Source organism: Mirounga leonina, unplaced genomic scaffold (genome assembly GCF_011800145.1).
Source record: "Mirounga leonina isolate KUSES-001 unplaced genomic scaffold, KU_Mleo_1.0 Mir_101609, whole genome shotgun sequence".
In the NCBI taxonomy this organism is placed as follows: Eukaryota; Metazoa; Chordata; class Mammalia; order Carnivora; family Phocidae; genus Mirounga; species Mirounga leonina.
Genome location: NW_023270164.1, coordinates 3,367,686 through 3,380,588, shown reverse-complemented (window position 1 = coordinate 3,380,588; position 12,903 = coordinate 3,367,686). Strand labels below are relative to the sequence as shown.

General features: G+C 40.9%; 1 protein-coding gene across 2 annotated transcripts; it reads left to right on the top strand.

Annotated features, from left to right (window-relative positions):
* Nucleotides 1-557: 557 nt before the first annotated feature.
* On the top strand, nt 558-7,930 carry DYNLT3 (dynein light chain Tctex-type 3). 2 transcript variants are annotated; one of them, XM_035002955.1, is made up of 6 exons: nt 558-637; nt 2,811-2,852; nt 4,970-5,093; nt 5,756-5,833; nt 5,917-6,037; nt 6,118-6,209. In XM_035002955.1, the coding sequence occupies exons 1-5, from the start codon at nt 608-610 to the stop codon at nt 6,021-6,023; spliced, it is 381 nt and encodes a 126-aa protein (XP_034858846.1). In that variant the 5' UTR covers nt 558-607; the 3' UTR covers nt 6,024-6,037; nt 6,118-6,209. The 2 variants fall into 2 exon arrangements, with proteins under 2 accessions (XP_034858846.1, XP_034858851.1); XM_035002960.1 differs by lacking the exon at nt 5,917-6,037 and having other exon boundaries at nt 6,118-7,930.
* Nucleotides 7,931-12,903: the final 4,973 nt, after the last annotated feature.

The following is a 12,903-nucleotide window of genomic DNA, read 5'->3' as shown; positions in this document are numbered from 1 at the left end:
AGGATATTAGCACCTCGTTTCCTATAAATCAGTTATTTCTTTTTATGTAGTCACTGAGGAGGACGGGTGTAGGAGCATTCACTTTTAAGAGTTATGTATATAACATTTCATTTGATTCTTACAATCAACCGTGAAATAGGTATATCTCTCAGTTTTCATACGAGGCTTTGGGAGGTCAATTCACCCAAGTAACGCAGCTAGTAAGTGAAGAAATCAAAGCGGTTGTTCATTGTTACATTAACTGCACTTATTGGCTAGATGATGATGAAAGAATGTGTGCACATAAACACTGCAGTGGGCACTCAGCCAATACTGCGCAGTCTAGACTAACACTCGGTCACCGCATCTGACCCACACCGTCACAATCCCCAGCGCTTCACCACCCAACCCTTGTTTCCAGAAAGGTCGGAGGCAAAAGACAGACGCCTCCCATCGCGCAGAACCCTGCCCGCATTACCGACAAGGCGGCGCCGTTACGACACAAAGGCGGAGCCTTCGTGGGGACCGCCCTGGTATATAAATGGGGCGGGGCCTCCCCGGAGGCCATTGCGCGGCCGCTGAGTTCGACCCGCCCGCCGCTCCGCCCCCCGGGAAAGTCGGTGCCACCATGGAGGAGTACCACCGCCACTGCGACGAGGTACCGCCCCTCGGCCGCCCGCGGACGACCCCCGCCCCCGCCCGCCTCACCGAGGCGTCTCGGTCGGGTGGTCTCTCGGCGCCGGGCGGCCCCGAGAGTCGGGGTGCGGCGCCCTCCGAGCCCGGGTCCACCCCTCCCCTCCGGGCCAGGACCCGCCCCGCCTGGCCCGGCCCCGGCCCCCCGACCCCCCGACCCCCCGACCCGCCGACCCCGAGGCCCTGAGGGTGGGCTGAGAGTCGGGGTGGCTGGGGCGTCTGGGAGCACGCGGGGCGGGCGGGGAATCGGGGCCGAGGGGTGGAAGGCCGGACTCGGGGTGCGTGGGGTGGGGATGGGGTGTCGGGCGCCGCCCGTCTGAGAGACGGGCCTTAGAAACCTGTCTGCCCGGCGGCTTCCTCCGCCCCTTTGGCGTCCCCGAAGCAGGTGCCGCAGCCTGGCGAGCGAGGCCCTGATGGCAGAGCCCCTCCGCGGCACTCTCGCCTGGGTGGGCTGGAAGGAGGTGCTTCATGGATTACGAGCCCTTGCTTACTGACTCAGGCTTCCCGGCACCTCACCAGAACCCCATGATGTCAGTTGTTATCTTCCTGTTACTGATGGGGACCCTGACTTTCATGGCGACTACGTGATTTGCCCAGAGTTAAAACTGCCAGGAATGACAGATGCTCCATTTGAACTCTACAACCCTGGCTCCACTTAACCTTTAGGAGGGTAAGGCCTTTTGGATCCCAGCATAACCTGTGACAGGCCTGAAGGGCAGAAGAGACAAAGACATTTTCTGTCCAGTGGTAGCCACAGGTGAATGATGTAGTGAAATGAAAGTAGGCACCTGGAGGAGGTGCCACAGAAAATGGTGTGTTATTAGACCCCTGGAAAGGGCTTGCGGTCCATCCAGCTGTAGGTGGGATTCTGCTGAAGCTACAACCACACTTAAATTCATTAGTTCTGTGATGCAGGTGGCACACAGACTTGTAGGTTAGTGGGCAAGTATTCTTCTTTTAGAAATTGAGGCACAAGCACTTTCACTCTCAGACAGATCCCCCCGACAAGTGCTAGTCTCCTGACTCCTAAGAGGGTTCTGTACTGCAGTACTTCCTAAATATATTTAAAAAGAAATAAAATTACATGTGTTACCATGGCCACCCAGTACGACCTGATTATTTGGTGACCTTCCAAATCGAAGTGAAATGGACATCACTTAATCCGTAGGCCACTTTTGAAAATCGATAATGGCCTTATTTTAAGGTAAAATGGTAATTTTGAGAGGGTCAAAATGTGAGAGCTGTCTTCGCAATCCTCATTATTTAGGATTTTATTCCTTTGTTGTTGGGGAATTCTCTGATGTAATTAAGTGAGTTGAAAATATTTTAAATCTATACCCAAGATGATACTTAGTTCCAGGATTGTTTTTTGAACTAATTTTAAGTTGCACAGTGGGATTTTCAAAAATGGTGATGTCATAAAGCACCTAAAACGTCTCCATGGAAACAAATCATGTACTACCTGAAGAGTTTGGGTTTAGATTGTAATCTTATCACAATTGTAATCTAGTTCTCTACTCTAGGACACTTGGATGTCATTAATAGTTGCTTTTAACTCAGAATTCTGTCAAGCCACTCCACAGCAAAGATTCAGTTGCCAGGCCTATTATAGTATTAAAGTGACATTAATTTAGATCAAGCATTTTCATAATCTCTAACTCAGGAAAGCCCCATTTTTGCCCCGCCTAAGTTAAAAAACAAAATTGAAAACAGTATACTAATCAGTCTCTTCTCATGGACCATCTCATTCTTACTTTTCCTATATACTGATGTATGTGTGTACATCTTTATATCCTCCTCCTGCTGGTTCCTGAGCTTTACAATACAAAGATTCTCAATCTAGGACATTCCTCAAAATCACCAGTAAAGCACCGTTAAAAAAATGTGGTTGCCCAGACTGTGCCCCAGACCTAATGAATCCAAATCTCGAGGGAGGGAGGGAGGGAAAGCATTCTGCAACTTTAGAAGTGTTCTCAGTGGGATTAGCCGCCTCGGTAGAACTGACTCCCCTTATCATTATGGTCTGCTGTCACTAATACCTGCTCAGGCCAGCCTAGGGTATTCTGTGTGTCATCACAGCTATAAATAAAAGGAAGTCTGTGTTGAAAGCGGCTGTATCTTTTGTTTCCCCCCTTTAGGTTGGCTTCAGTGCTGATGAAGCACACAACATAGTTAAAGAGGTGAGTTACACATCTCGTTCATCTTGAAGCTTGCTGCACTGATTGAAACGTTAGAAAGCTCTGTTTTGACTTCCAGTACAAAGTTAGAAACCTTACTATTAAAACAAGATTTTTAATATTTACTCACTTTTTATAGGGGTGCTTCATAGAGACGGGCCTTAACAAGGTGTTTTGTTGTATGCTATCAGGCATCCTGGAGCTTACTCTGAAAGTGATATTGGAGTATTAGTCTAGAAAACTGGTTTGCTGTTTTGTAAAATTGATGTTCTGTCTTTTGAATAAAAGAAGTTTTATTCCGGTAGGCCAAATATTATTTTAAATGTTAATGCTATAGAAGTATGTGTGTGTGTGTGTGTGTATATCTCTCGCACACACACACACTTTTATATGGGTAAATTATATGTAAAATATATGTCAAAAGACCCTAGAAATATGCTTTTTTAGCCCAATTAATTGGAAAAATAATCACTTACCATCTTATAGACACTGATATGATGCTAAATCAAAACCTTAAATATTTGAAACATGAAATCTGGTCCTCCTAGTAGGCAAGTAGACAAGAAGTTCTATTTGGGAATCAGTTCTGGCAGAGACACTTGGATTACTCTAGTTGTATCACATACAGACTACATGGTGGGTAAGGTATTTATGAACACTTTTAATAGTTCTGAGTCATTTTTCACTGTGCCAAATCCTAGGGAACAAATGAGCTGGCCCAGAAGGCACCCTTGTATTGTGGGTATGGTGGCTGGGTCTGTGTCCTGGCAGGCTCTACCTGCCTTTAGTCTGGGCTGGACTGGCTTGCCCTCTGGGGCACTAAGCACCTCCTCAGTCCATCCGGAGATGGTGCCTCACCTGTCTGAATGTTCTAGGGCATGAGCTCACCAAGAACTCATCCAGGGCTCGCCTTGTACAGCTAGGATCAACCCGAGGTCTGAGAAAGCTAGACAAGCACCGGAAAATCCTGCCGTATTTTTATGGTTCAGATTCATGTATTAGAACTATGTAGGACAGCATGATGACTCCAATTAACAATACTGTATTGTATGCTCGAAACCTGCTGAGAGTAGAGCTTAAATGTTTCCACCCCAAAGGCAAAAAGTGGTAACTGCATGGAGGGATGGATAATGTTAACTAACCTTATTGTGATCATTTTTTCACAATATATCTGTGTATCAAATCATCACATTGTACACCTTGAACTGACATACTGTTGTGTCAGTTACATCTCAGTAAAGCCGGAAAAAATAAAATAACAGCAGCGGTAAGGATGATGATGATCTGTAAGGTTGCATAACTGCTTACTCTGTCTCAGTCACTGTACTTGAGCGCTTGACATTCATGATCTCACTCCCTCCTCACACCAACCTGATAAGATGAAGCTCTGATCTCTAAGGATTAGGAAAATAGGGGCTCCGAGAGGTTAAGTCACTTGCAAAAGGTCACAGTGAGTAGGTGGCAGAAGTGACCTTACACCTAAGCTTGTGATACTAAACTGGTGCTCTTAATCAGGCATCAGAAGTGGACGTGAGTGAGCACTGGAAAATTATTCAGCTGTCTTGTGCTAGAGCCCCTGAAAAGTGGTGTTTGTTGATTTACTTTTAGTAGCAGGAGGTGGTAGCTTTATAGCTAAGTAATTACATAATATAAACAAAAATGTAATTATTACACATGAGAATTCTATTTTTAAATTGGACTCCTGCTTTATTTCGAGCATCTGAAACCCAAGGTTCAAATCCCAGCTGTTTCAAAGCCAACCTTTAACCAATTAATATCACCCTTTCTTAATCTTCACTCCCCTCCATAATCCTTTTGTGACATAGCTTATCATCCTCGATTAGTCTTTCTGGTGTTACAGATTTCTTTTATTAGCTTCTCTTCTAGTTCTTTACAACAGAGGCCAAGTCCTGTTTATCTTTATATGGCCCGTAGTATCTCGTAGAGTGAGATAGTACATGCAGGAACGCCCTGAAAATTCTAAAACAGCTAGAGACAGGGCATAATAAATATTTACCAGATGCATATTTTCTAAGATGCTTTTTGGGGTTAATTTTTTTGTTTTGAATAAATTTTTGCTGTGATTTGTATATGTCTTTAACTATCCTCTGCCCTTTTAGTGTATAGATGGGGTCTTGGGTGGTGAAGATTATAACCAGAACAACATCAACCAATGGACTGCAAGCATAGTGGAACAATCCTTGACACATTTGGTTAAGTTGGGAAAAGCTTATAAATATATTGGTAAGTATCAGTGTCCTTCCTCACTAGTTTACTCCCCTTTGTCCTCACGGTCTTCTCTGAACTTAGAGAATGTAAATGAGTGATAGACAAGTTGGATTCTAATAGGATATGAAGGACTTCTGGCTTATTCATCCAAAGATAGTATTTGGTAATACCTAAAAGATGGAGATCTTTTGCTACTCAGAAGCAGTTGGAGCTCCTGCCAGCCACCTCCCTGTCCTTGGTAACAGTACCTTTTACATTTGTATCAGCTACCTCCTTCCACCAAAACCACTCAGCCCTACCGTCTCCCTGTCAGGAGCTCCGTCCTCCTTACACGTACATAGGACGGTGAGGCGCCTCATAGTAGTTGTTTGGAAAGTGTAATCTTTTCTTCATTTTTGTGTCCGGATTATGCCCATGGAGTGAGGCACGTGATTTGGCCCGGCTTTTTCTGTGGCATAATCACCAGTGGTCATGGCAATGGGCAACAGACTGGATCCAGTGGGGTCAAAATCGTGGTGGGAGATAATCAAGAGGACTTATTTTTTCTAATCTGTTTGCCGAAAGCTTCGTTTGCTGTTCTTTTTGCAGCTTGTAGAGCTCTGAACTCCAACACTTAGATATCTTAGATGTCTTTGCCTTTGTTTGTCAGTGTTCTCACGCTGCGACTTTGTTTTTAGTGACCTGTGCAGTGGTCCAAAGGAGCGCCTATGGCTTTCACACAGCCAGCTCATGTTTTTGGGATACTACATCTGATGGTAAGAGACCTTAAGCTGATTCATACAAAGTCCAACTTCTGGCAGGGTCAGACACTTATTATCAAATGCTTGTTTATCTCTAGATTTCGAAAAGGCTATCAACAGGATTGCTTTGTACCTAGCAATGAGTATGCCTTCAGACAAATATGAAATGGGAAGATTTAACAGATCGCAGGAAATAAGATATTAAAACAGATGAAAAATGTGTGTATATATATATATATTCCCTGGCAATTCTGATGTTTTGCTGATATTTCAAAGTCCTTTTTTTGTGTGTGTTTCAGGAACCTGTACTGTAAGATGGGAGAACCGAACCATGAACTGTATTGTCAATGTTTTCGCCATTGCTATTGTCCTGTGACCGACTAAAAATGTGCGGCCAAAGCCATTAACTTAAGAATTTGTCAGTGTATCCTTTCTAAAAAGAGTAGTAGTTACTAATTAATGTGTTAATGACAAGTGTGCAATATGCTTCAAAAGCTACCAATGAAAACTGAACATTATACAAGCAATCTCATAGTAAGTTGGCAGATTATCTCATGTTCTATCCGGCATCATTTAAATAGGAAAAATTTGTTGTTGGCAAAACACAAAAACAAATACGGCATGACATGAAAATATAATCTTATATTTTCACTAACATGTACCTAAGAAGATGGGGAAATCCATCCAGATAATAAAATTCTCTTTCATCCAGAGAAGTTAACAGGGATAAATATATGACCAAAAAAAAAAGATGCAAAGATAAATGTGGAGAAAATAATAACTAGCTAACACTTCTTAGTTTTTCATCTCCTCTCCTCACTTAGTTGTACATATCATTTCGTAGAAATGAATTCTGTTCGTTTTTTTCCCTACCAACTATTACTACGGTAGCAACCATCATTGACTTGTTTACTTTTTCTGAGAATTGTCCAAACAGTTTTTTAAATTTAAAATTCTTGGATTTACATTTGAGAGCCAAATAAATCTGGGAACCTGAATTTCCTAGTTCAGCAAAATTCGGGACAGTGTCTGCTGAAAGGTACATGACACTGACAGCTGACTCACAACTGGCTCATTTCACATAGAGCCAACATTTATGGAATCCCTATTATATGCATATTTCTCTCTTAGCATTACAGTTATCAATGTACTGTGCAAATGCTGAGTTACTTTTGGCACCTGTTCAGTTGGACAGCTAACATGCTTGGGGAAGAAAGAATTGTTTGACAAGAAGAAAATGAATCTGGTTATCCATGTAGAAATAAGCAAAATGAAAAGCACTTATTGCTGACAGAGAATTTTCGATGTCATTTTAAGCATTGCTCCTAGCAAGTAAAAAAATGCAAAGAATATGCAACTCTTAGTTAAAGGCCTTACTAAGCAGTGTGACTATACAGATAGTCAATTTTGTCGTTGCTTTAGTTACAACCATCTGTAAATAATTCAAATACTTATGACATGGGGTTCAAATTGAGTGGAGTCAAGTATAAATTAAAAGTATACAATCATTAGCAGGTTAATGAATATCTCAGGGCTTATGAAATGTAGTTAAATTTATTAAGAAAATAGAAGATGAAAAATTAGGGTACACAGCTGGTCGCCAAACGCGAAGTCAATCTGGTTACTTAGCCTGGAAAACAAAATTAATTTTGCATATTACCACTAACACTAATATACATAGGGAGGGGAACCACGATTCATTGCATTTTGAGGGGAAAGGCAGGCTTAGTATTAGTACTGACAATATTAAGATAGTGATAGTATTCTTGTAGGAATACTATGTGCATGTTTGATATATTGCTGAATAATTGTTCAATGTTTAAGAAGAATATTAAGAAAATACCAGGATAATTTCATGGGGGTGATCTACATGTCTGGCACGTCAAAAATTCTCACAGCCATTACCTTTCTTTTACGTGGCGCTGTTGGCTTTTGTGCCTTGAAGATTATATTAGTGACCAAAATATCTGTTCGGTTAAGGCTTGCTTTTGATTATTGTTATTGAAGCCTGATTTTAAAGGAATAATAATCAAATATACCTCGTGAACTTGCTATCTGCTCTGTTTTTATTTAAAATACAATAAAGATTAGCTTCCTGCGCTGTGCTTTTCACTTCTTGCGTGATCATTGAATAGTTAAAGAAATGGCATTGTGCTTACTCTAAAAAATTCTAAAGGAATAAGGGAAAAAATAAAAAAAAGAAAAAAAGAAAAGGAAATCTAATAAACTGGATTTTAGTTAATAAAAAAAGGAATAAGGGGAAGGAAGGTCAGACCACATAGATAACAACATACAGAATAAGGGAAAAAATAAAAAAAAGAAAAAAAGAAAAGGAAATCTAATAAACTATGGATTTTAGTTAAAAAAAAAGGAATAAGGGGAAGGAAGGTCAGACCACATAGATAACAGCATACAGAATAAATACCATTAAAATAGCAACCCAAACCCAAGTGTTCAACATTACAACATAATAGCTTCTGTTTTATGCCTTTTACTCTGTGATCTTAACACAAAATTTCACTTTTAAAAAGTCCATGTAAAATACATTCTGTAACTATTTATTAGCTTTTAATGACTAGTTTTGGCAAGGAATTGTGTCCTGTTTGTCAACCTTCAATTGAGTTGTTGCTGTTTTGTTTTTTTTTAATTAAAGACTTCATGTAAAATTAATGTATTCAAATGTAAGTACTACCTCGGATTTTGGTAAAGCTGCAGTTTCAGGTTTGTAAAGTGCCGGTATGCTGCCTTAAATTGATAGCAACAGCTCATTACATTTTCTCTAGTAAAATGTACTTTTTTGCTCTTCTCCCCAAGCTGGTTGTTATCTAATTATGAGTCACTGAAAGCATTTCACCACCTACAGTCATCATCACATTTTTAAAGTAATCATACGATACTGCAGATTTTATTTTCAAAGTTTGAGTAAAAAAAAACCAAAAACCCTCGTCTGTTCCTGATAAGTCTCTTAAAAGTGGGAGAAAACTCTGACTTTTTATGACAAAAGAAGTTCTTTCATATAGTGGACACCAAAGCAAAGTTTGAGAGATGGATTGAAAATTGCACCCCATGTGTTAGAATCTACCCAAGGGGAATTTGTTTTAAAATCCAGAAGGTGGAGCTACATTCGTGGCTAGAAAGATTCAGGAAAATTGACTTTTGTGTATTTATGAAATTCCCTATAAAAGGATCTTAAACACTCTGCTCTTGCAAGATCTAGATGGCCATCATCCATAGACATTAAATGGTTCAGGTGATTCTAGTCCACCATGTTTAGTTGGAACCCTGTAATTCTCGCTGAGGTTCCACCTAATGTCCCTCTATGTCATCCTTGGCTATGTAGGATATATGGACAATCCAGGACTACTTAGAAACGACCCGCACTGCTTTGTGAAAAGTGTCTCTTTCCAAAATGGTTTCTAAGGATCCCAGGGACGAAGCTGGGACTTTGAATAGACACTTGTAGCACCACTGGTATGATATGTATCTTCCCTACAGGACATGAAACGTGGCCAACTCCCCCCCCCCCCCCCCCCCGCTCTGGGATCCTTTAAAGGTATAAACTATATGGGGAAGTTTCTTTGCAGCTCTGCCTCACGAGGTCAGGGAATTTGATGCCTAGGCTTATCAAGTAATGTCTATTCGACTTCCTTCATGCCAAAATACATACCTTTTTATTTTACTGAATGCTTCATCTTTTTAGGTACTTTTTTTTTTTTTTATGAACACCAGCCTTTAAGGAGATATTTCAGTCTGGGTTTCTCAGGGCAGAGTTTTACACAAGCCAGTAATGAAAGTTCTGTCAACTCATTTTCATCCCCTCTAATACCTTACAGAGGAAATCTGCATGAAAATTATTAGATTTTGGCATGTAGTGACCTTTCATTTTGTAGGCCAGGAATTTGAGTTAAGCTGCATGAGCGAACATAGCCTTTCATAGTTAATGCTCATACAGAATACCACCCAAAATGATCAGGGTTAGAATAATGGTTTCTTAATAATCAAAGCAAATTTTTTTTTCTGTAAAGGGTCATCTAGTAAATATTTGAGACTTTGCAGGCCTTTGCAACTACTCAGGTATGCCAGTTGCAGAATGAAAGCAGCCACAGACAATGAGTAAGTGGATGGGTGTGACCGTGTCCCAGGGAAACTACAAAAACAGGTGGCAGGCTCGCAGAGTTTACCAACCCCTGCGTTAAAGGAAGAAGTGTTTCCTGGCCACTTCAAAAATTAGATGTTAATGGATCTGAGAACTTTTTTTTTCCTTTTATTGTTTTCAGTTACACACAAAGGGACACAAAGCATTTTTATATATTATGTTTTTATTATCTTGGACTCAGAGGGACCTTATCAGTAAGCCCAACCTGTACTCTCTTTACAAAAAGAAAGAAGGGCTATAAATCAACTTTTCCAAAACTAAAGTATTCTTTTTTTGAAATACATCACCTAACTTTTCACTAGTCGACAGATCCTTTTATATCTTATTGGAGTTCATTTTACCACCTTATTTTAAAGAATGTTATTGTAAAAGTCAACATTTTGTGTTTTATCAATTTTTGCTTTTTTTGTGGTGAAGATTCTCGAGAATCTTCCACGCATACCAGACCTGGTAGTCATGGCCCATTCAATGCCTCCTGTTAGCAGAAATCACATACGAGGAAGTGCATAGCCCACAGCTGAAATAACCCTGCCTCATAATTTGGGAAAGGGGATGTTCTTTACCCAGGATGGCTATGTATTGCATTGGCATGAACACCTGACCCAGTGATGGCTTATCCATAGACTGATTCTTAATCCACGAGATGGCTGGGGTACATTAAGTCAAGCAAAGTAGTTCCCTCTGTGGATCAGAAAATAAGGAGCAGTAGTCAACAGGAGGAAAAGGGAGCAGAGAGAGAAGCAAAAGTCTCGTCAAAGATTGGTGGCAGAATGGTCACCACAGCTTACCCTCTCCCCTGTCTACCATCCTTCAATCCCTGGAAGACAGACCAAACTCCAGTACCAGAGTGGTGTATTAGGCCGGGAGCAGGTTGGTGGGAATGGTCTGGCTTAGAATCACTAGCATGGGGTGATAAAAAGAAAGAAAAAAAACCTGCACACAAATGTTCCTAACAGTTTTAATAGTAATAGCAAAAAAAAACTAGAAACCACTTAGATGTCCTTCAGTGGGTGAATGGTTTAACCAACTGTGGTACCTACATGAAATAATACTCAGAAAAAAAGGAATACATTATTGGTACAAGAACTTGCATGAATCTCAAGAGAAGTGGGCTGAGTAAAAAAGTCCTAAAAGAATACATAATAAATGATTCCATCTATATAACATTTTTGAAACATTTTTTAAAGATTACTTAGAGAGAGAGAGAAAGCACATAAGTCGGGGGAGGGGCAGAGGGAGAGGGAGAGAGAGAATCCTCAAGCAGACTCCCTGCTGAGCATAGAGCCTGATGCAGGTCTCAATCTCATGACCCTGAGACCATGACCTGAGCTGAAACCAAGAGTTGGATGCTTAACCAACTGAGCCACCCAGGAGTCCCTTGAATCAACACTTTAAAAACTGGAGAACCGACTAGTGGGTGCCAGAGTGTAGAGATAACAGGCAGGAGGGAGGGAGGTGTGGCTATAAAAGGCCAGCATGAGGAATCCTTGTGGGGTTGGAACTGTTCAGTATCCTGGCTGTGGTAGGTGGACACACAGATCTACATGTCATAAAACTGTGTAGAACTGAGTACACACAGATGAGTACAAGTAAAATTGGGGAAATCTGAATAAGGTTGATGGACTCATCAATGGCAATACCCTAGGTGTGATAGTGTAGCATAGGGTTACAAAATGTTACCATTGGGGGAAACTGTGAAAAGGACACAGGGGAGCCATCTGTATTATTTCTTATAACTGCATATGAATCTAAAATTACATCAATAAAAATTTCAATTAAAAAAATGAAGATGAAACAGACAATTTCATGTTAAAAAAAAAAAACATTTAAAAAGGCAGATCAACTTTTGGTTGGTTTTCCTGACTCTAAATTCTCTACCAACAACATGCCCCCTTATTGCTTGCTCCCAGGGATGACCACTCCCACTACTCCCCAGGATACACCACTAGATAAAGACGTACTAAAAGAAAAAGATTCCAGAACAGCCAAGCTGCTCTGTAATAAGCCAGTCTCTTAATCTGGAAAATTCTGTGTCGACTCCCTTAAATTTGGGCTCCTGAATGATTTGTTGTAGCAGGGATACAATTACACTTAGACCAGACAAGTGTTAGTTTTCCATAAAGTCTATCACAAGCATGGAAGAGGGCTGAATTATTTCCAAAAACATCGGGGTACTTCTTTTGCATACTATATTCTATTTATCCATTTATCAGTTGATGGAAATTTGGATTCTTAGTTTTTGATGCTATGAAAATGCTGTCTTGAACATTTGTGAACAAGTTTCTACATGGACGTACATTTTCAATTTCCCTTAGGTATATGCTTAAGAGTGTAACTGTTGGGTCATATGGTGTGAAAGGTGCAATGAATATTGGATGGGATGCCAGCAAGAAATCGGCAATGCCCACTACCCTTCCACAAAGAAATGCTCTCCCACGTCATTTTGAAATATATAGCCATCTTGATATAGCTTCCATTTTCCCTCTAGGGATAGATATGCATATAAGAAATGTTTTACTTTCTCTTTAACTCTTATATTAGTTTCCTATTGCTGCTTATACTTGGTGGCCCCAAACAAAACGAATTAAGTTTCTTGCAGTTCTGGAGGTCAGAGGTCCAACATGGTCTTACTGGGATAAAAATCAAGGTTTAAGCAGGGCTGCATTCCTTCTGGAGGCTCGAGGAAAGCATCCGTTTTCTTGCCTTTTCTAGCTTCTAGAGGCTGCATACATTTCTTGGTTAGTGGTTCCACCGTCCAAGCCAGAAGTGTAGCGTTTTCAAATTTCTCTCCTCTCTCACCCCTGCTTCTGTCCTCTCCTCTGACTCTGAGCCTCCAGCCTCCACCTTTCCCTCCCTAGGACCCTTGTGATTACATAGGGCCCACACAGGATAATCTCACCCTCCCAAATGCTTTAATCACACCTGCAAA

Bases quoted from the DNA above. Each gene is read 5' to 3' on its own strand.
- DYNLT3 (XM_035002955.1), top strand. From the start codon at position 608: ATGGAGGAGTACCACCGCCACTGCGACGAG. The intron at 638-2,810 runs GTACCGCCCCTC...TCCCCCCTTTAG, and splicing joins ACCACCGCCACTGCGACGAG to GTTGGCTTCAGTGCTGATGA. The intron at 2,853-4,969 runs GTGAGTTACACA...CTGCCCTTTTAG, and splicing joins CACACAACATAGTTAAAGAG to TGTATAGATGGGGTCTTGGG.